At 41.0% G+C, this 23,728-nt stretch overlaps 1 protein-coding gene across 7 annotated transcripts in view; it reads right to left on the reverse strand.

Annotated features, from left to right (window-relative positions):
* Window positions 1-648: 648 nt before the first annotated feature.
* Window positions 649-23,728, reverse strand: part of LOC137348208 (rho GTPase-activating protein 23-like) — a 515,957-nt gene continuing 492,877 nt past the window's right edge. For all 7 annotated transcript variants that reach the window (XM_068013572.1, XM_068013573.1, XM_068013571.1 and 4 more), the window contains 2 exons: window positions 18,251-18,282; window positions 649-9,625 (listed from right to left, as the gene is read on the reverse strand). In XM_068013572.1, coding sequence (XP_067869673.1) covers window positions 7,934-9,625; window positions 18,251-18,282 — 1,724 coding nt within the window. In that variant the 3' untranslated portion in view covers window positions 649-7,933. The remainder of the gene's footprint in view (window positions 9,626-18,250; window positions 18,283-23,728) is intronic.

Below are 23,728 nucleotides of genomic sequence, written 5' to 3' on the forward strand. Positions count from 1 at the left end.
CCACCTTATATATGCCATGTTTGTGAAAGCATCATACTGCACATTACAGTAATTTCAGACTGCAATGAATTCCATACTGTTTCAAACATTTAATAAAATCACAGGTATATTTCATTATTGGAGTAAAAGAGACAAGTGAGGAATGATAATATTTCGGTGGGTTTACACAGTAAAGTCAACTTTGTTTCGACAAAATGACAGCTTTAATTGGGTTCAAAGAGATGTTTGATTCAACACCACTAATCAAAATTCTGGGAACTTACCAAAATAACAGAATATAGGATCTCCATTTCTCTTATAAAAAAGTATCTAATGCTGCGTTTCCAATAGCATGATTTATCCTTTATTTCATACTATTCAACGCCAAACACCTGAGTTATTATGTTGTGACTTTTCTTAGCCCTTACCTAATATCTATTGGTAATTTAATGGCTTTTAATGCAGAAACATGGCATTAAAGTAAGTCCACCTCTGGCTTCGTTAAACTTTTTTTTAACAAAAAATGCATTTTTAAGGATCTGCATGTTACCGAGCTTTTAATTCGACCTGAGCAAGCTGTGGAGCAAAAGTATCGAAAATTAAAAATTCAAGTAACATGGAAACAAAAAAATGTGCACAGAAGCACTAATGTAAACAATGCAAACAAAATATATTATATATATATTTTATATATACACACAGAGGTTAAATGAGCAATCTTCAATACAAAACCATACAAAATCATATAGCCTCAACTGTATCAAGCCAAAAGCATCAGGAGCCAGTTTACGCTAGAGTTTGGTTATCTCTCCCCAGCTGCAAGTTTAGCAGTGTCTGCAATGCTGGTGTTATGAATTTAGACTAATTGTATTATGTTAAATAGTAACAGGGCAAACAATCAAGATTCAGATGGTCTCAAAAGGTGAAAGGTTGGAACTTTTCAAGCCAAAGTCAGGAGAATCAAAAACCTATGTAAAAAAAAATATGCAGGACATGAACTGCTTATCCCTTCCCCACCGGAGTTTAATATAAAAGCTTCCAAAATATGAAGTTAGAAAGGACAGAATTGCTAGACCTAATATTAGTAAATGGGCAATGTGGCCTATAAATAAAATCAACTATTGGCTAACCTATAAATTACAATGTTCTATATGCCAGAGTGTATTTCTCTCATCTGGTATCTCAGCATAGCAGTATATAAAGGAGTGCAGTAGTACTTTTTTTACAGCATCCAAAAATTAAAATGTCCCTTTTCTCCACACTCAGATTTTAGCAGTTGTCTGTACAGAAACACATGAAAAGATTTGAGGATTATGAATTAATTCAGGATGCATTCTACTGAGAAGAACAAAACCTATGCTACAACTGCTGGTGGATACTTTATAGAGTGGTTGCTTTGAACCGCAAGTCCTAAAAAGGAGAGATTTCATCCAATACATCCATATGGCAATTCTGTATTATTTTAAGAATCAGCAGGTAGCATGTGCTTTGGTTCTTTACCCTCACTAGGTTCTCTAACACTGACCACAAAGATTTTATGGTATTCTTAGATTTTTGATAAACACAAGACCACTTCCCCCCAGCCTCACAGAAGCAAGTGATTTATCAGAGAGTTATATAAAGTTGGAAACAGATCCACAGCATTACTTCAAACTGTGACATTAGAATAAGGAGGTACAAGTTCAAACTAGTGAAAACTCAATTTACGACCAATCTCAGGAAGTTCTTCTTCACATGAAGATTGACCAACATATGGAATTGTATCTGGGTAGGGAAGTTAAGGCAAGAGAAATAACATGTATTTATAGGGCTGGATTTTATGAAGGCGGCGGGGGTCCCAACACTGGGCCAGAAAGGCAAGAGGAATTCCGCCTCGGCCGTTCTGAGGGATCCCCGGCTGCATTTAAAGACGGGGATCCCGCCTCCAAAAGCTGCCAGCCAATCAGAGAGCTGGCAGCTCAGCAGTCCCTGTGTGCCACCGGGAGCAGTGGCCACTGCTAGTACTGCAGTAGGCCCAGGACCAGGAACAGCACTGAAGCCTCAGACTGCAGGTAAGTGGGGACTGGTTCGGCAGATTGTTGAGGGCAAGGGGGTGGGTGTTGGTGCAGGGGTGGCTTTTGCCCTGAAGGTCCTCTTTGGGCCACAGATTGCCCAAGCAGGAGGGCAACCCCCCAGTGTACAGGAAGGCTGCCTAGTTTTACTGGGTGGCCTCCCCACATGGCAGGGTTGCCACCAGCTGTTGATAAAATACTAGCGGCGGTGGCAAGAGGCCCTTAATGGGCCATTAATTGGTATTTAAAGGTCTCAATTGCCTCTGGGTGGGAAGACTGCAGCCTTCCCTGCCACTGACAAAATTGAATGACATCGGGAAGAGGATGGGCACTCCACCCCCCACCTACCCAAGCTATTTTATGGGCCCCCATGCCACCTTGCCCATCCCTAGAGGTCTGATAAAATTCAGCCCATATTGTGTGTTTCAATTTCTTAGGCTGTCCCAAAGTACTTCAAAGCCAATTAATTACTTTTTTTGAAGTGCAGTCACCATTGTTAAGAAATGAAATAATGATAGCCAATTGATACGTAGTAAGGTTGCATCAACAGCAATGAGATAAATGATCAGTTAATTAGTTTTGGTTGGTTGAAGGATAAATGTTGGCCAGGACACTGGGGTAAAGCCCTGCTCTTCTTTGAAAAGTGCTACAGGAATTTTTACATATGAAAGTTGGCACCTTCGTCAATGCAACACTGAAGTGTCAGCCTAGATTATATATTCAGATCCTTCAGAGAAGCTTAAAAGGCCAATCTTTTCAGAAGTGGGTGTTACAATTGATTTATTAAGAAATTATTGGATGCTTCAATGGGGCAGGGGGAGAGGAGGTGAAAGAAAGTAAGGGACTGTAGGTTCTTCCTGTATGTATAAATTCATGGGTTGAAGGTTCATCCATATCCATCTTGTGAATGAAGTGCAAGAAGAACAAACTGGGTGAAGTTTCCAGTTAAAGGAGTGGAAATATATCCTTATCTTTTTCCCTGGTGGGGGGGGGGGGGGGGGTGCTGTGGGTAAAGGGCAATACTTCATAAGGCAAAAACTCAAGTTAGGAACACAATACTGAGCGCATCCAATTCGTCACAAAAGGTACTGGGCAGCCTGTAAAACAGGGAATGTGAATGTTGTGCAGTTGCTAGCTGCCTGGACCATGGATTTAATACAGCTGTTCTGGCAGGAGTTTGCAATTAGTCTTTCTAAATTATCTATTTTTAACAGTGAGTTAGTAGCAACATTATCATTCTATTACCAACCATACTAAATTAAGACAGTTTATTTGAAATGTGTTGGAATAAATCACTTTATAATTGATGGGAAATAGGCAATCCAGCCCATGAAGCCCAGACTTCTGTACTATTCTTTTTCATCTTGTACTCATTGTTTACTCATATACCCATGTGAGCCACATGGAAGATGGCAGGATCCCCAAGGATGCATTGTACAGTGAGCTTGTCACTGGTATCAGACCCACCAGCCATCTAAGTCTCCGCTTTAAAGATGTCTGCAAACGCAACATGAAGTCCTGTGACACTGACCACAAGTCGTGGGAGTCAGTTGCCAGTGATCGCCAGAGATGGCGGACAGCCATAAAAGCGGGGCTAAAGAGTGGCGAGTCGAAGAGACTTAGCAGTTGGCAGGAAAAAAGACAGAAGTGCAGGGAGAAGGCCAACTGTGTAACAGCTCCGACAACCAATTTTATCTGCAGCGCCTGTGGAAGAGTCTGTCACTCTAGAATTGGCCTTTATAGCCACTCCAGACGCTGCTCCACAAACCACTGACCACCTCTAGGTGCTTACCCATTGTCTCTCGAGAAACCGAGGCCAAAGAAAGAAAGAAAGACTCATTATTTGTCCTAATTGAATTTTGTGGGTTGCAAGTTTCGAAAAATCTGTTCTCAGCTGTTGCCTCATTGGTGGATAAATCCTAAATGAAAACACTGAGATTTGCTCCTATCAGGAACTTGAGATAGCTGTAAATGTATCTGTGTCCTGTGAGCTTCCATGGCATTCACCTGAAAATCTCACCAAGACAAAAATCTTGAAACGCCGCCCCCCCACCACCACCGCCTTCCATTAGTGTAACAGTTATTATAAGCTGTGGTCTTGTGATATGCAAAGTTGACACTAGCATGTCAAGCACCCAAGACATTAAATTCCTTAGCACAAGTTAACAAAATATTACTCCTGACTGGTTGAACAGCTGTAATGACCTGGTTGCTATCTCACTAGGAAAAATGCTTTATACTGGGAAACTTAAATAGGACAAAATGGAAAAGGTTCTGGGGAAATCAAATATCCAAAATTAACCTTAATTTTTTTCTGTACAGGTCCCTCAACAAAACAATTATTTCTCTACTGCAACCACGCCACCCTCAGCCCCCCGCTCCCATTTCCTGTACTGGAGTATAGCTTTTCCCATGGACAGCACACACTCTTTGTAGCCATTGTTCGTGTGCAAGGCCAATGTTATTGGGCGATCCTGCTCCTGGCTGAGATCAATCAGCTCAGCAAAGACCAGGACAAAGACCAGGATCAAACCCAGGACCTTTTCTTGGCTTTCGCTACTCACTGGATTAACCAACTGAACAACACTGGGAGGACTTTTTGATCTATCTGGTGTGACAACTACAGACTGCATACAGAATGGATTTGAACTCCGTGAAATCACACTGTCCCTTTAAAGGTGCAGAGAGTACTGAACACTAAGTGCTCCCCCCAATATATCTCATAGTGATTAATATAAAATTGAATTTCCATTTCATATTGAGATGCTTTTTCATATTTTGAACAGCACAAAGCTATTTAAAATCTGTGTTAAAGCAGCACCATCTTCATGAAAAACTATTTGGCAAATGTTTTGGAATCTGTTTCCAACCATCTGCATAAAATTCATCACATCCTGGAATCAGCGAGATGCACAATTCTCTTAAGTTTTTCTCTCTCACCAATAAAAATAATTTACCAAATATTTTATCACAGAGACAGTGCCTTCAACAGTGACATTTTAATTAAATAACAAACTGTTAACTCGTTAGATTGGGAATCTAATCTTTTAGTTAATAAATAAATACAATATATAAATAATTTAGTGATTAGTGCATTAGTTGTAGTAAATTATAGGTACTTCATAGAATCATAGTAAGTTTAAGGCACAGAAAGAGGCCACTTGGCCTATTGTGTCTGTGCCGGTTTGTTTTAACTTGTTTTAACAGAACAGATTTATCCTTTTTACAAATTGATTTCTTTCTTTCTAATAGCAAAAATATAAATTAAATCTGTTTTAACAGCAGAAAGCTAATCTGTGATAAGCAAGATTTGGATAGGTGGAAATCGTTGATCAGCTAGTCGGTTACCAATTATTGGCAATTATGATTTTTCCTTTCACTGAATTGTAGTAGCTCAATGCTACCTCACAGTGAAGTCTTCGTTAACTTGTCGTTTAATTCCATCCCTTTTCATTTGAGTCTAAAATTGGTCCTTTACTATTTTCACCTATGTAATTGAAACTTGCTAAATGGGGAGCGAATTCAGTCAAGTGTCATTTCAGCACAGTTTGAATTTTGAGAGAATTTGGTAATTCTTTTCCAAATATATTTTTATTTTCTCCACTTTCCCTTATTGCATTTTGCCCATGCTGGATACCATCCCTGACTGAGAGGTATGCAGGTGACCAGCTCCCACCCCTGTGCTGTTCTGTGAATGTTTGCTGAGGAGCACAAGAACAGTCAAGGCATTTTTCACAGCCCCAAGCATGAATCTTTGGTGCAGATCCACCACGTTCAGTGGCTCTGTAACACCATTTGTTAGATTTCCATTCACATCATCCCTGCATTTTCTGAATTTTGAGAGAATTTAGATTAACGGAATGATTGGAATAAAACCTATCTTTAACTGACTTCAATCTCCTTCATCTCAGTTCTCAAGAACCAGTTGGGTTCAGTTCAGAAAGATATCCTTAACTGAATGATTCCACTGGCAGTTAATTAACAGAATATGCAACCATCAGGTTAGCAACAGGTTTCTGTGGGTATTTCAACAGCAAGTGATTTCAGTGCCTGAGGGTGAAAGATAACTAGTTTCCAGTACCTTCAGCAAAGTGAAGCACTAGGCCGGGAATTTCCTCGCAGTTGCTTCTGCTGCTATACCGTTGCTGGAAATGTAGTATAAACCCCGTTCATCCGCATAAATGGGGGTTTCGCTGCACTTCCGCCAGTGTTATAGGGTGACACGGGAGCATGCATGATGTCAGAGATGAGGCTCCAGACAGCTGAAGTCTTCCAAGTCCCTCCTTTAACTTTGACCCTCAAAGACTGCTGTGACTTATTGGCTGTGAACAGATCGAGTAGCTGGCACTATGTCTGTTTGTTTTAAATGTTTACTATTATAAATTATAATCAGAAACTTGATCTCTTTAGTTCTCTAAGACATATCGCCTCTTAATGTAGTACTCAATAACAGATGCTAGTCGAAAGGTTGCTTTTATCTCGTGGTCGCGATTTTGACTGCGTCTAAAGTAATAATCTGCATTAAGCAAACTTGAAATTAGATTAGAAAAACAATCCCTGGAAATTCCATTCAAAAATACAGCCCTGAACTTATTTACAAGTTTATTTTGGCAACAAGTGCTCGCTGATGTGAGGAAATTGTTTCAATTTCCTTGCTAGATAAGGGCAATTCCTTCTCTTTTGGGTAACTGAAACTGGGAGGTGACATGTTCTTCATACAAATTCTTCAAGACAAAGTGAAACATTTTTTTCTATATATTAGAACATTTTTTAAGGCAGCAGCACTGAGTTCCAGGCTAACCAAGTTTAAACTAAGCAAGGAAAGCACAAACTTTTAAGTGTACATCTTTTGCTAATGGTGAAAGAAGTGAATTCAAAAAAGTTATTTTCATGCAAACTGAGAAAGCAGCAGCAAAATGTTAGTATCTTAACAACCCTTGGACTACACCACCCAGTAACTACATACAGCAAATTTAAAATCATTCCCTTTAGCCTGCATCCAGTCTGCCCAGCTCCTCATACTAGGTCATTCAAAGTTTTAAATAACAAATCCAAAATAGCCCAAACACATAGTAGGTGCATGAGCATCTGAAAAGAGAAAATACAGGTTAATGTTTTGGGTAGAGCTCCTGCACCAAACAGTTCTTCGACAGGTCTCTAATCTATCTTTTTCAGATGCTGAGATCTGCTATGTGGTTGAAGCATGTTCTGTTTTTAGTTTGCATTTCCAGCAAAGGCCATTAAAAAAAAAAATCAATTCGGCCACTTTACCTGGGACTGATGCCTGTAGCAAGAATTATACCAGGACCCTTAACTTCCAAATGGGGATCTCTCGCTGTGACTGTGGCAGGAGACCAGCAGAATCTTCAGAGAAACATAGCAAATATCTGAAAAAGGCCATTTTTCTAGGAGTGCCATTGGCACCTATGGAGCTAGAGAGAGAGACCGGTTGATCCCCTGTAGAAGCTCAGGGCTCAAATTTTTTCAATAATGAATAACATAATTTTTTTGATATTATTTCTCAACAATTACCTGTTGTTTAGAAACAATGATATTACTTTTAAAAAAATCAGAGTATATTTTTTAATGTCCCTTTAGCATATTCCCTCAGGGGAAATAAGTGACAATTAGAAAATACAATGCAACAGTCTGTCAATATTCTATAAAATGGAGATAGTTTGAGTGAAGGGAAATTGATGGGAAACACAGTAGAAGCACAGTCAATACTGCTACTTTAAACTGGACCGCCAGATTCTATTGTTTAGCTTATCTCTAAATGAGAGGGAGGTTTTTTATGCAAAAAGAAATATGCAATTCAGAGTTTTCCAACCTGTTAATTGGGGGAAACTGCAAACCCATATGTTGGCCTAGCTCCTGAATGTTTTAGCCCGAACTAATTTCCATCAAAGGTATTGATGGAATCGTGAGGAGGGTGCACGTTTCTGAGCCTTTATGTCTGTTGAAGACTTGGATGAATTTGAATCACTGTCTCTAGCTTGGCCTGATGTTGAGCAAGCTGATGGGGAAGACAGTGAAGTTGGTTGCCAACGCTCTGCGTTACTATTGGGTGCTGGCTGTTCAGGTTGCAAATTGCCACTCTGGTGAATAGAACAGTTCTGTGATTCTGAATCAAATGGTCTGCATATTTTCTTGGTTTTAGAGTCTATATCCGGTTGCATGTTTTCTCCAGTATCTGAAGCCTCCCAGGAATCAACTTTTTGCCCAAACTGACTCGTGGTAAATGGTTTCCCCCCCTTGTGACCACAGTCCTTGCTTTCCAGTGGCTTCTCCTTGCATTCTCTAAAGTGAAACTCTGATAAATCATTCTGCACCACTACTGTATGTCTCCTTCTAATGTTCTTCTTTCTCCTCGTCTCTGGGGAGCACTGTTTTCTCAGTCCTACTCCAAACATATCATCTGCTGAGGTTTTCAGTCGCAGCTTCATGTGATCAGATAGCAGACGTTTTGATGTTTGGGTTGCATCTTCTTTGTCACGGTCACTCTTGAGGATGTTGTGTTTGCTGCTGGTGGAATTGGGATGATTTGAATTATCAAACAGATTTATTACCACTGGAGGCTCTTTATCTTCAATAATTTTTGTGCTAAGTTCAAGTCCTGTTTTTGGCTTGGTCAACTTCTTTCTAGCCAAAGTATCACACTGAATTAATCTATGGGAATTAAATGAGGGTCTACTGTTTAGCTTTTGTGTTGGAATCCCTTCTTTGTCAGAGCTTGTGTTGCTATCAGACTCACGACGACAAAACCTGCCTCTTTCCTGCTGTGAGCGCGAGACCTTGCCTGGCAGTGTGTGTGTAAGATAGCCACTTTCGTTGTCTGTTTCGATGTGGCCTCCGCACTCACTGATGAGCTCACTTCTTTCATCATCGGCTTCGTCACCCCTGCTTTCTGCAATTGATTGTACCTCAGAACTGAGGTTGTGATCCAGGGTTGTCACTGTGGATGAAATGGTAGAATATCCTGAAACAACAGAGCTGGCATCGATGGGAATCGTCTCTCTATGCTCCAGCTCGGGAGTCCGCCACATCTTCAGATTGGGGTTTTTGGAAAACAATTCACTATTACTGCGAGACTGAGGACTTGCAGTAGCTGTCCGGTCATCTGCGCCATTTCTTCTCCTATCTGAATCCAACAATTTGAGGGAGGTTCCTTCTTTAAATGAGCACGGAATACCAGCTGAAGATGGGCTGCGATGTGGACCAGATGAAGAGTCCCAAGTGGCTTCATCAACACACTCCCACTGAATGTGGTTTTGTTTGGAATGATCAGGCTCTCCCGCAATCTTTTGAACCTCTTTGTTAGCAATGGGCTGGCGAATTTGCTCCACACCTCTGTTCCTGGTATTTGCCAACTGCCTGTCTTTCTGTCCCACTACATCCTTTTGTCTGTCCATTCCTTTCTTGTCACCTGATCCCTCTTTGTTAATAGCCTTAATAGGTTCATGCTCCGAATCATCGTCTGTGCTACTTTCAAGCAGCTTTGCCTCTTTTTGCTTTTTCCTTTTACGGTTGGCCGCTGCAAAGATTGACATCACCAGCTCCCTGTTGTACAGATCCTTCCTGGATCCCCACGATCCCTGTAATTGCATAGAACAAAATTAATTCCCTGAATATGGTTTAGCTATCACTGAAAAAAAAATTGTAAAATAAGGATAAGAAAATTGAAAATGCTGGCAGCCTGAAATAAAAGCAGAAAATGCTGCTTTGTCTGACACTAAGAAAGCAACATTTTGAGTGGAGATTCTTTACCTGAACTCATGAAAGGGAGTCAGTTCTGCTGAAGGGTTTGTCCCCAAAATATTAACTTCTCTTTCAGCTGCTGAGTGACCAGCTGTGAATTTTCAGTATTTTTGTCTTTCTTTTATGGTTAAGACTAAAAGCCTGTTTCCATTTGTATGAAATGCTACTGAAGCAAAAAACACACAGGACATGTAAAGACTAAGGAACTACAGCCATACTGCATGCAGAGGCAGGGCAATAGAATCAAAAGGTACAAACAACCTTCCAACAGAAAATTATCTACCACTTATCTCAACAAACACACACGTATACATATATAGAAAACATGTATATAAGCGTGTATGTTTTAAAAAGCTCTTAATACTATTCTCTATAGTAACTTCTGGTGGCTTTCAGCAGTTTCAAATTTACATCTGTATAATGTAGCATTTTATAACTGCTTACTAAACTCAAGACACTGTGGGAATTCTTTAGTAGAACTTGGCAGTTCAGCATGGACAGCACTGAGCTCACTGTATATTGAGAGAATTATGGAAACAATATTGGAAAATCACTAGGAGAGAGCTGATTATGTAACCCATACAATTTATCCAGGATTTTAATAGGTTCTCTTTTTACATGCGAACTCTCCAGGGATTTCTGAAAGTCGGCTAGCATTTCCAGAGGTGCTCTCGTTGTTCTTTTTTTCATTCTTTCTGCTCTCAACCCTTTTGCATTACACATTTTACATACATTCTGAGCAATGCAGCACATGAAAGACTGAAATGGCATTTCAATTTCAGTTTGGCAGGGGACTGATTGCAAAGCACTAGTAACCTCACCCAGGCAGAACAAATAGTGAAAACCAATGTAGTTTTTATCGTTACCCTTAATATATTGGCCAGCATTTCTGATAGAATGCTCATGGGCACGACAACAAAGTCCAGTCTATTCAATCTGAACAAAATAGTGAAAACCGTAACTTAGCACAGACCAGAAATTGAAGCTGGGACCTTTTCATGATCTACAGGAATCACTATTGTACCCCATAGCATATTTACACACTGAGGTTTGGAAAATGTTGCAGCACACTGTGCACACTGTTTGCTTTAATTCTTCGATTAATGAAAATACCTCATCAGTAGATTCCATTTTGGGGGCACTTCTGCAAAAATACTAAGATGAATATCAGAATTGAGACCTTTCTTGAATTTGAAATAAATAAATAATAAATAGTTAGAGGTCACTAAACTAATATAAATTATGCTAAGACTAATAAAATTGGATTTTTATTTGAAATTTAACATAGGAACATTAGGTACAGGAGGAGGTTATTCAGCCCCTTAGGCTTACTCCACTAATCAATTAGATCATGGCTTACCTGCTGCTCAGCTCCATTTTCCCACCTTTCCTCCATATTTCTTGATACCCTTACCCAAAAAAATCTACCTATCTTGGTATTGAAAGCTTCAATTGTCTTAGTATCCCCAGCCTTTTGGGGGGAAGAGAGTTCCAAACTTTTACCACCCATACATATCTCTATGAAGACATCCAGCATTTATTGTAGACTAGTAAGAGCCAAAATGGGGGACATTTCTGAATGGATGAACTAAGATGAGCTGATTGTCTTCCCTCATTTGTAATTATCTTGTGATCTTATGGCTGACCAGGCACAGTACCTGTTTTGACCTTGAAGGACATGTTTTAAAATTCTCTATGGATTAAAAAGCTTTATAAAAAATTACAGTTTAATTTATTTTGAATACAGGTTTATTTGTTCCCACTAGATTACTAGTATGAGATCCCTGACGATTTGCTGATGCTATGACAGAGGATGTCAAAGCTATTCCCTATCCTCCTACCTAAACAAAGCCATCTAAGAGTAGCTCTTCAGCATGAATCCTGTTCTCCGCAGCAAAGAGCAAGAGTCCAGAAGGCTGTGTTGCCTGCCCGGTGCCAGGGTTTGGGACATCTGGGGGTGGAAGGTTATGGGGTAGGTGGAAATGTGGTGTAATCAGTTCAGCCATGAACTTATTGAATGGCGGATCACGCTCGAAGGGCCGAGTGGCCTACTCCTGCTCCTAATTCGTATGTTTTTATCTGCTCAGGGCTGGAGAGGAACTTACAGTGGGAGGGGGAGGATCCAGTTGTTGTGGTCCATGTAGGTACCAACGACATAGGCAGGACAAGGAAAGAGATTCTGCATAGTCAGTATGAGGAGCTAGGCATCAAATTTAGCAGAACCTCAAAGGTAATAATTTCTGTATTATTACCTGAGCCATGTGCAAATTGGAGTAGGGCAAATAAGATTAGAGAAATGAATGTGTGGCTCAAAGACTGGTGTGGTAGAAGTGGGTTCTGGTTCATGGGGCACTGGCACCAATACTGGGAAAAGTGGGGGTTGTACAGTTGGGACGGTTTACACCTGAACTGTGCTGGGACCGGTGCTCTAGCGAGTTGCATAACTAGGGAGGGTTTTTAACTAAATAGTGGGGGCAAGGGTTCAAATTTTGGTAGATGTGGTAAATTAAAGAGTAGAGACAAGGCAAGAGAGAAAAAAATATGGGAAAAGATAAACAGTGACAGGAATGGACAGTGATTACAAATCTAAGAGTAAATCAGCAGACAAGGCTAGAGGTTACAAAAACAATAAAAGGACTAAACTAAAGTCTCTGTATCTGAATGCACGTAGCATTCAAAACAAAACCGATGCACTGATAGCGCAAATAGAAATAAATAAGTACAATCTGATAGCCATTACAGAGACATACATGGCTGCAGGATGACATAGATTGGGACCTGAATATTGAAGGGTACATGACATTTAGGAAGGATAGGAAGCTAGGGAAAGGTGGAGGGTTGGCTCTGTTAATTAATGATGGTATTAGCACAATAGAGAAGGATAATCTAAGTTCAGGAAACCAGGATGTAGAAGTGGTTTGGGTCGAGATGAAAAATGATGAAGGCAAGAAATCATTTGTGGCAGTGGTGTACAGGCCCCCGATCAGTAACCACACAGTAGGATGGAGTATAAAGGAAGAAATAATGGGTGCTTGTCAGAAAGGTACGGCGATAATCATGGGGGATTTTAATTTACATATAGATTGGAAAAATCAGATGGGAAAAGGTAGCCTATAGATGAGGAGTTCACAGAATGTTTTCAGGATAGTTTCTTAGGACAGCATGTTCTGGAGCCAACCAGCTACTTTAGACCTGGTATTGTGCAACAAGATAGGATGAATTAATGACCTCATAGTGAAGGCGCCCCTAGGCAGCAGCGATCATAATATGATTGAATTTTACATACAGTTTGAGGGAGAGAAGAGTGGGTCTAAGACTATTATTTTAAACTTAAATAAGGGCAATTATGAGGGCATGCAAGCAGAGCTAGCAAAAGTGAACTGGCTAGGTTAAGAGACAGGTCAATAGAGATGCAGTGGCAGACATTTAAGGTGATATTTCAGAATACACAGAATAGATACATTCCAACGAGAAAGAGAAATTCCAAGGGGAGGACCCAACCCACCATCCATTAAAGGTAATATCAAACTTAAAGAAAAAGCATATAATTGTGCAAATGTGGGTGGCAGGTCAGAAATTTGGACTGAATATAAAAAGCAGCAAAGAACGACTAAAAGATTAATAAGGAGGGAAAAATTAGAGTAGGAGAGAAAGCTAGTTAGAAATATAAAGACAGATAGTAAGAGTTTCTATAGATACTTAAAAAAAGAGTTCATAAAGTAAGCGTTGATCCTAAAGAAAGTGAGTCTGGGGGGTTTAATAAGGGAAAATAAGGAGATGGGAGATGAATTGAACAGGTATCTTGCATCAGTCTTCACCATACAGGATACAAGTAACATTCCAGAAATAGCTGTAGATCAGGAAATGGAAGGGAGGGAGGAACTCAAGAAAATTACAATCACTAGGGAAGTGGTACTGTGCAAATTGTTGGAGCTGGGGGCTGACAAGTCCCCGGGTCCTGATGGACTTCATCCTAGGGTCTTAAAAGAAGAGGCTAGCGAGATAGTTGATGTGTTGGTTTTGATTTTCCAAAATTCTCTAGATTTGGGGAAGGCTCCATTAGATTGCAAAATAGCAAATGTAACTCCTTTATTCAAAAAGGGAGGAAGATAGAAAGCAGGAAACTACAGGCCAGTAAGCTTAACATCTGTCATAGGAAAAATGTTAGAAGCTATTATTAAAAACTACAGAAAAATACAAGGTAATCAAGTAGAGTCAACATGGTTTTGTGAAAAGGAAATAGTGTTTAACCAATTTATTGGAGTTCTTTGAAGAAGTAACATGTGCTGTGGATAAAAGGGAATTGGTGGATGTACTGTACTTAGATTTCCAGAAGGCATTTGATAAGGTGCCACATCAAATGATATTGCAGAAAATAAAAGCTCATGGTGTTGGGGGTAACATTTTGGCATAGAGAGAAGATTGGCTAGCTGGCAGGAAACAGAGAGTAGGCATAAATGGGTCATTTTCTGGTTGGCAAGATGTAATGAGTGGTGTGCTGCAGGGATCAGTGCTGGGGCCTCAACCTTTTACAATTTATATAAATGACTTGGATGAAGGGACCGAAGGTATGGTTGTTAAATTTGCTGGTGACACAAAGATAGGTAGGAAAGTAAGCTGTGAAGAGGACATAAGGAGGCTACAAAGGGATATAAATAGGTTAAGTGAGTGGGCAACGATCTGGCAAGTGCGGTATAATGTGGGAAAATGTGCAATTGACCATTTTGTCAGTAGGAATAAAAATGATTATCTAAATGGTGAGATATTGCAGAGCTCTGAGAGGGATCTGGGTGTCCTAATGCATAAATCGCAAAAGGTTAATATGCAGGTACAGCAAGTAATTAGGAAAGCTACTAGAATGTTATAATTTATTGCGAGGGGAATTGAATACAAAAGTAGGGAGGCTATGCTTCTGCAATACAGGGCATTGCTGAGACCACATCTGGAGTACTGTGTACTGTATTGGTCTCCTTATTTAAGGAAGGATATAAATGCGTTGGAAGCAGTTCAGAGAAGGTTTATACTAGACTAACAGCTGGAATGGGCAGGTTGTCTTATGAGGAAAGTTTGGACAGGCTAGGCTTGTATCCGCTGGCGCTTAGAAGAGTAAGGAGTAAGAAGCGACTTGATTGAAACATATAAGATCCTGAAGGGTCTTGACAGGGTGGATGTGGAAAGGATGTTTCCTTTTGTGGGAAAATCTAGAACTAGGGGTCACTGTTTAAAAATAAGGGGTTGCCCATTTAAGACAGAGATGAGGAGAAATTTTTTCTCTCAGAAGGTCGTGAGTCTTTGGAACTCTTCCTCAAAAGGCAGTGGAAGCAGAGTCTTTGAATATTTTGAAAGCAGAGGTAGATAGATTCTTGATAAGCAAGGGGGTGAAAGGTTATTGGGGGTAGGCAGGAATGTGGAGTTGAGGTTACAATCAGATCAGTCATGATCTTATTGAATGGCAAAGCAGGCTCGAGTGGCTCGGTAGCACCACTACTGACCGAGTTGGCCGAGTCCGAAAGGACATAGCTGCTAGACTGGGTCTGCGGCAGGTGGTGGGGGAACCAACACGAGGGAAAAACATACTTGACCTCGTCCTCACCAATCTGCCTGCTGCAGATGCTTCTGTCCATGACAGTATTGGTAAAAGTGACCACCGCACAGTCCTTGTGGAAACGAAGTCCCGCCTTCACATTGAGGATACCGTCCATCGTGTTGTGTGGCACTATCACCGCGCTAAATGGGATAGGTTTCGAACAGATCTAGCAATGCAAAACTGGGCATCCATGAGGCGCTGTGAGCCATCAGCAGCAGCAGAATTGTACTCAACCACAATCTGTAACCTTATGGCCCGGCATATCCCCCACTCTACCATTACCATCAAGCCAGGAGACCAACTCTGGTTCAGTGAAGAGTGCAGGAGGGCATGCCAGGAGCAGCACCAGGCATACCTCAAAATGAGGTGTCAACCTGGTGAAGCTACAACGCAGGACTACTTGCATGCCAAACTGCGTAAGCAGCATGCGATAAGACAAAGTTAAGCGATCCCATAACCAACGGATCAGATCTAAGCTCTGCAGTCCTGCCACATCCAGCCGTGAAAAGTGGTGGACAATTAAACAACTAACTGGAGGAGGTGGCTCTACAAATATCCCCATCCTCAATGATGGGGGAGCCCAGCACATCAGTGCGAAAGATAAGGCTGAAGCATTTGCAACAATCTTCAGCCAGAAGTGCCGTTGATGATCCATCTCTGCCTCCTCCTGAAGTCCCCAGCATCACAGATGCCAGAATTCAGCCAATTCGATTCACTCCGCCTGATATCAAGAAACGACTGAAGGCACTGGATACTGCAAAAGCTATGGGCCCTGACAATATTCCGGCAATAGTACTGAAGACGTGTGCTCCAGAACCTGCCGCGCCCCTAGCCAAGCTGTTCCAGTACAGCTACAACACTGGCATCTACCCTGCAATGTGGAAAATTGCCCAGGTGTGTCCTGCACACAAAAAGCAGGACAAATCCAACCCGGCCAATTACTGCTCCATCAGCCTACTCTCAATTAGCAGTAAAGTGATGGAAGGTGTCATCAACAATGCCATCAAGCGGTACTTGCTTAGCAATAACCTGCTCAGTGACGCTCAGTTTGGGTTCCGCCAGGGCCACTCGGCTCTTGACTTCATTACAGCCTTGGTTCAAACATGGACGAAAGTGCTGAACTCAAGAGGTGAGGTGAGAGTGACTGCCCTTGACATCAAAAGCAGCATTTGACCGAGTATGGCATCAAGGGGCCCTAGCAAAACTGAGGTCAATGGGAATCAGGGGGAAAACCCTCCACTGGCTGGAGTCATACCTAGCGCAAAGGAACATGGTTGTGGTTGTTGGAGGTCAATCATCTGAGCTCCAGGACATCACTGCAGGAGTTCCTCAGGGTAGTGTCCTAGGCCCAATCATCTTCAGCTGCTTCATCAATGACCTTCGTTCAATCATAAGGTCAGAAGTGGGGGTGTTCGCTGATGATTGCACAATGTTCAGCACCATTTGTGACTCCTCAGATACTGAAGCAGTCCGTGTAGAAATGCGGCAAGACCTGGACAATATCCAGGCTTGGGCTGATAAGTGGCAACTAACATTCGCGCCACACAAGTGCCAGGCAATGACCATCTCCAACAAGAGAGAATCTAACCATCTCCCCTTGACATTCAACGGCATTACCATCGCTGAATGCCCCACTATCAACATCCTAGGGGCTACCATTGACTGGAAACTGAACTGGAGTAGCCATATAAATACCGTGGCTACAAGAGCAGGTCAGAGGCGAGGAATCCTGAGGTGAGTAACTCACCTCCTGACTCCCGACTCCCCAAAGCCTGTCCACCATCTACAAGGCACAAGTCAGGAGTGTGATGGAATACTCTCCACTTGCCTGGATGGGTGCAGCTCCAACACTCAAGAAGCTCGACACCATCCATGACAAAGCAGCCTGCTTGATTGGCACCCCTTCTACAAACATTCACTCCCTCCACCACAGACGCACAGTGGCAGCAGTGTGTACCATCTACAAGATGCACTGCAGCAATGCACCAAGGCTCCTTAGACAGCACCTTCCAAACCCGCAACCTCTACCAACTAGAAGGACAAGGGCAGCAAATACATGGGAACACCACCACCTGCAAGTTCCCCTCCAAGTCACACACCATCCTGACTTGGAACTATATCGCCGTTCCCTCATTGTCGCTGGGTCAAAATCCTGGAACTCCCTTCCTAACAGCACTGTGGGTATACCTACCCCAAATGGACTGCAGCGGTTCGAGAAGGCAGCTCACCACCACCTTCTCAAGGGCAATTAGGGATGGGCAATAAATGCTGGCCTGGCCAATGATGCCTACATCCCAAGAATGAATTTAAAAAAAAAGGCTCGAGGGGCCGAGTGGCTTACTCCTGCTCCTAATTTGTATGTTTGTATGTTCGTATGAATCAATTTAAATAAACAGAGTAACAATATTATCACCGTTATTAAGAAAACATTTGATTGACACCAATTTATTGATTCCTCCTGAGTGGACTTATTATATGATACATTTTAATAGTACTTTTTTTTTTAATTGACGAAGCTGTGTGTGGATGAAAGGCCCAGGTGCCATGCACAATCAAGGCAAATAAGAGTCTGAGAGATAACTCAAGAAGTGGTGGTTAGATGACACCAATCTAAGATTTTAAAAGCCAGCAGATTATAGAAGGAAGTGAAGACATTAAGAAATTTCACAGTTTTGAGCCCCTTGGAAAAAAAGTTAGAGGTAGTGAGATTTCTCTTAATTTAAATACAATTAGGATGCATGGAAGAGCTACAGCATGTCAGTTGGTATATCTGGAGCTTAGGAAAAGGAAAAGGAAGAGGAATGTTCAGGAGCAATGGCCATAGTTGTTAGCAAATAGGTGAATAAATAAAGTCTCCAAACATTTTAGTCCTTACCTTAGACTTTGCTGAATCACTAGTGGTTGAATCTGTAAGTTCAAAAAAACCAAATGTGCATGTTAGGGGCCACTCAGCCCAGTAATTATCACTGTAATCAACATGGTTAATCGTAAGGGTTAGGATCACATGACAAAACAGCTGTGTCAACAGGCCACAAATAAAGCAGTACTCTCTGAAACATGGATTCACAGCATGGCAATGGACTTCAAAATTAAAAATAACTATTTGCATTTTCAGTACTTATTGCTTTGACAATACAATTGAGGATTTTCTCCTTAAGACTGGAAAACAAGATGAAAGAAATTGACCACAAATGATTGGCATTGTGGATGTCAGTTTTATGTTTAATTATCAGAACCAAATAAATGTAATTTAAGTTACAAAAGCAGGTGGAAAAGGAGATACCAGATGCTACACCCATGTTTTAAGAAAGGGCTCCTGTTAAAGTTAAAGAAATGTGGATACATCCATTTTTACCACAACATCCATTCTCTTCTCTACAAAATGCTTCAGCCAAAACAATAAAACCTGAAAATGCAAATCTCTGATTATGGGTAAGTAACTTTGTTCAACAAGCACTCATTATTAACTCCAAGACAAACATTCAGCCAAGCCCATCAGAAATTAACCATTATTGATTTTAGTGACTCTGCCATGGAGGAATTTTCTGGAATTTCAAAAGTTGAAGGTGACAGGCACCAGAGCAGCAGGTCACTTCCAGTCATAGGCAACACACCACCATGCAGGAGGTAAGGCCTAGCTGAGTGATTCCCCAGTATCTGTAACCGCCTTTGCTTAGACATTTTTTTTTCTTTTATGTACTCTTACATGCACTAGTTCACTGGATAATAGGACAAACACATGATCTTCTCCCAAGCTCTACTAGTGTTACTCGCGTTGGCCAATAGGACTTGAGATATGTAGCCTTGTTGGACTTTCACCTTCCCCTTTCCTCGAGAAAATATCTGGCCTCCATTTAGACCCTACCCCTCACCGTATGGGATTAAATCAGCAGCTTGCCAATGAAGGACTAAGTAGATACCTTCACACTTGGTCATGAAATGAGTCGGAGCTTCATGCAATACAATACTATGCCATCCTATTATTCAAGTCTCTGCAATGTTAGGTGAAGTTTCCTTTCCCTCAAACCCAAGAACCTCAAGAGATTTTGAAATGAGGGACAATTTTACTCACTAGTTCACTGTAGCCGGACATCAGCTGCTACGTTTCCCATCCAACTGATACACTACAATAATGGCCGTTGTGTTCCTGACACCATAATGTGCAGCAGGAATGAAGGAATACAGAACTTTTAAAGGTGAATAAGTTCACCTGCTGTTGACATGTTCATTGAATCACTGTCTTCAGGTAGCTAGATCTCATTGTTGACTTTCATTGCTGAGAAAAGGTCTTTGTCTCTTCTCCCTGAGCAGGATTTCAACTAAAGCATGGAAAGACCAAGGGCAGCACCAAGTGCCACTGCAGCTCACTGCACTGTGCAAGCCCTAAGCATCTGGTAGACCTTGTTTAAGACCAAATATTCAGAAGAATCACTAGAAATAAGAATATCCTTTTCCATTAATACACCCTGTGACTATCAATTAGAGGTGAACTATTCATTCAAAAAAATAAATCTGTAAGAATGCACTTATATATATTTAATGTGAATTCTGTACTGGATAATGGAATGCTTTCCATTTCAGACACTCAGTGTTAACATCAAGCAAACCCAGGTTAGTTACTACAGTTAAATTGAGGGTAAACATCCCTCTGCTCTACCCTACCCTAACTCTAAACCAGATCTAAACTGAAGAGAACCTATCGTGCTAATATGCCACGTTCCATTTCCCAGATCAGTCATCTTGTGGCCTCTCTGAATGAGGCTACCAATTTAGTGTGGACTTGGGCAGTTTTTTTGCAGTGGGTCCATGCCCACTAGGAACTGGACTCCAACTGCTCAAAATTTGTTTCACAAAGCAGCCTTACAGCCAGAATACAGAAGAGAATTTCATCCCATCAGTCTAAATTGGATTCAAACATAGGTCCTGGGAGAAAATCAATGTCTTAACTAACAACCACCCAATTCCCCATGTTTTAATATAAACATACATTTAACTTGTACATTAAAGATTGCTACTTAAGTTCATTATTTATTTACATAACACCTTTATAGCATTCGTTGAAGATGCTTACTTCAGTATACATCTTTACTAATTCCCAATTCTCAAAGAACTATAAAGTCCAAACAATTTCTTCGGAAAAATGGAGCTTGAGAATAAACTGTGGGCGGCACAGTGGCGCAGTGGTTAGCACCACAGCCTCACAGCTCCAGGGACCCGGGTTCGATTCTGGGTACTGCCTGTGTGGAGTTTGTAAGTTCTCCCTGTGACCGTGTGGGTTTTCGCCGGGTGCTCCGGTTTCCTCCCACAGCCAAAGACTTGCAGGTGATAGATAAATTGGCCGTTGTAAATTGCCCCTAGTGTAGGTAGGTGGTAGGGAATATGGGATTACTGTAGTGTTAGTATAAATGGGTGGTTGTTGGTCGGCACAGACTCGGTGGGCCGAAGGGCCTGTTTCAGTACTGTATCTCTAAATAAAAATTAAAAAAAAATATGCTGTGATATCACAGCATAAAGATGTAAGAAACTTCACTAAGCCAGAAGGTCATTACTATACTGCATGGGTAGGAGGGAGAATTTGTTCCTGGGGATATTTTTCAGAGCCATAGTATTCAGGTTTGTTTGGCATTTTGGAAGGTACTGCCGAGCAGTGCAATGTATTTCTGCTAGTAGAGACCCTTAGTGAGCAATGCAAAAGTGAGCAGCCACAGAAAATGGCTAATGCAGTATTTTAATATATTCCATAGATCCTACAGGACAGTACACTATAAGGCACATTCTTCTTGGACACAAAATATTTTCTACACCTTTCCACTTTTAAGTGCATCATTTAACGTTGCAATGCACAAGTTATATTAATACAGTATTAATTTTTAAATTTATTTCTCACCTCCAAAATTTCCAACTATTTTTGTCACTTTTAGGTCTGTGACTGGCCACTGTGAGAGAAACCACTTCGCCTACTGACTTCTCATGTTAGGAGGCATATGGTCTCTTCTGGACTCTTCCCTCAACAAACTAACCAAGATCAGGAACCCACCATGACCATTAAAATGTTACTGTATCACAGAGTAAGGATGATAAAAGCTTTATTTTTGTATGGAAGAATATATCTATTGGCAAGTTGCTTCTTAAGCTGCTCATTTATCAGTTAATCCAAATACTGTTTCAAGGTTAGAGGATCCAAGGTCAGGGAATGAAATGTTGGGTCACACAAAGCAAAGCTGCTGCTTGAAACAAAGAAGTGTTAATATCAAGTCTCCACACAGCAAGCAAGCAAGAACGACAGAATGGAGTAGAGTATGAAATGTGGAGAAATGATGGAATTATGGCAGAGTGCAAACTATATATTTAAAAAAAAACAAAAAACAAAATTCCACAAGTTCTATAAACCTATTCATGTCTCCTTAAAAAGATTGGTTCAAGTAATCAAATGTAATGAATTTCACTCTGCTTTTGGTGGGCAACTAAAAGTTTAACATTCTGCTCTACTACCTTTTCCTTAACTGCATGTTTGATATCTTAGATAAGAACAAACATACAGGAGGCTTAATGCTCAAGCACAATGCATGTTACTACTACAAGTAAGGTAATGTTGAATTGGTACATCCAAGTGTAGCCTAAATACTTAAAAAAGTGCTCTCTGGTGCATTTTGGGTTGAAATGGCTATTTCATGATCATTGAAAAAGTACTGAATGTATTTTAAGCTGAAAAAAAATTAATATTTGGTCTCGATTTTAACTTTCACTGGTGGGTGGATAATGGCAGAAAGCGAATTGGGTTCCTGTTATACACCCTTCGATGGAAGAGGAAAATCAGGCAGCACCTATAGGGAGCGACTGATCCACCACCGCCAGCTTTCCACTGGGCAATGAGTTAAAATCTACCCCTTTAAATCAGACAATCAAGCAAAATAACATCCCTGAAAAGTATATGGCTGAGACAGCACTACCATGCAACACCAGCTACTCCCATGTTGACAACTCCTGCAGTGATTTTGAGCCTAGAGCTTTACAAGTCTGCAACATGCCCCAGCAAGATTTGCCAGTGCTAAATTAATGAGTGGATTCCCGATTATCATTCACATAAAATACTGCATATATTTATTGAAGCAGTCAGAGTATCAAACCTTTTCTATGATTGTGAACAGCCCCCAACCAAAAAATGTCCATTTTAATTTTGTACCTGGACAATATTCTGCAAAGCGTGACTCACTGTGAAACAAACACCAAGAACAAGGCGCAATCCCCAATTCTTTTACACTTCGACAGAACCTCCCAACCTTGGACATGGAAGAAAAATGCTACTGCAGTTGTCTACAGGAGAAATATCAGCAAGTATGGCCTCCTTTCAGTGGACCCACCACACACTCATCGCAAGGCCCCCTAGCAAAAGGTTTCCCAAAGATGTTCACTAATGGGCAGAATTTCACAATCGCTACTTCTCATTAATTCCATGCACCACCTTATTGTGATTCACAATGTCAGTTACTCTTCCTGCCCCAAGGATCTCATTAGTCCAAGCCATGGTCCTGCAGCAAGTAGTCCCACTCAAATGTGAAGACACACATAGCTATACAAGACTCTCAGTGCAATTATCTGCATGCACTCTGTTATTACTAACACGGCATGCATTCTCTGTTCTGAGAAAGAGCATTTTTGGACAGCTCAATAATAAATAACCCTATAACTCTAATAGTATAGTTTACACTCTGCATGAGATGGTAACTGTAGCTGTCATCATAACGAAGAGTGGGAGGTGACACATGTTCTGGAATACAATCTGGTACACCACCAGCAGCTTACAAACTATAAAGAGCAATGACAAGATTGATCCAATTGTCTGAATTTTGGTATTCACAGCGCAAAGTATTGTCAGGTACTATTGTGTGCAATTGAGCAACTGCACTTAAGAAAAGCAGAAAATGAATTCCCACTTTTACAATGCATATGTGGTGCATTTAGTTTTTGGGCAAGTGCTGGAGTCGCAGGGGAGGTACAGTGGGAGGAGGTTGGGAGTTGTGGCATTTCATTTCCTGCCCGTCCAAAATGCCAGTTGAAATTCTACAGCTATATTGTTTATTAGATGGTCATTATCATGGCCAGAGTTACATGGGCAACAGCACATTTCATTTTTCTCTTGATTATATGTGTGCAGTTTACTTTTGAATGGTGGATCCCAGAGCCTTGAGCATCAAGACAGTCGCATGCATGTGTGAGCTGCACACTGTACGAAGTTAACTTGCAGCTTTATAGGCACAGGAAGAAACTTCCATCTTGGTCAAACCATAATCAGGCCAAAGTTTAGAATTTTAGATGGATTACTTCAGTGATAATTGAAATCTACACAAGTGTA

This window comes from Heterodontus francisci, chromosome 33 (genome assembly GCF_036365525.1).
Source record: "Heterodontus francisci isolate sHetFra1 chromosome 33, sHetFra1.hap1, whole genome shotgun sequence".
Lineage (NCBI taxonomy): Eukaryota > Metazoa > Chordata > Chondrichthyes > Heterodontiformes > Heterodontidae > Heterodontus > Heterodontus francisci.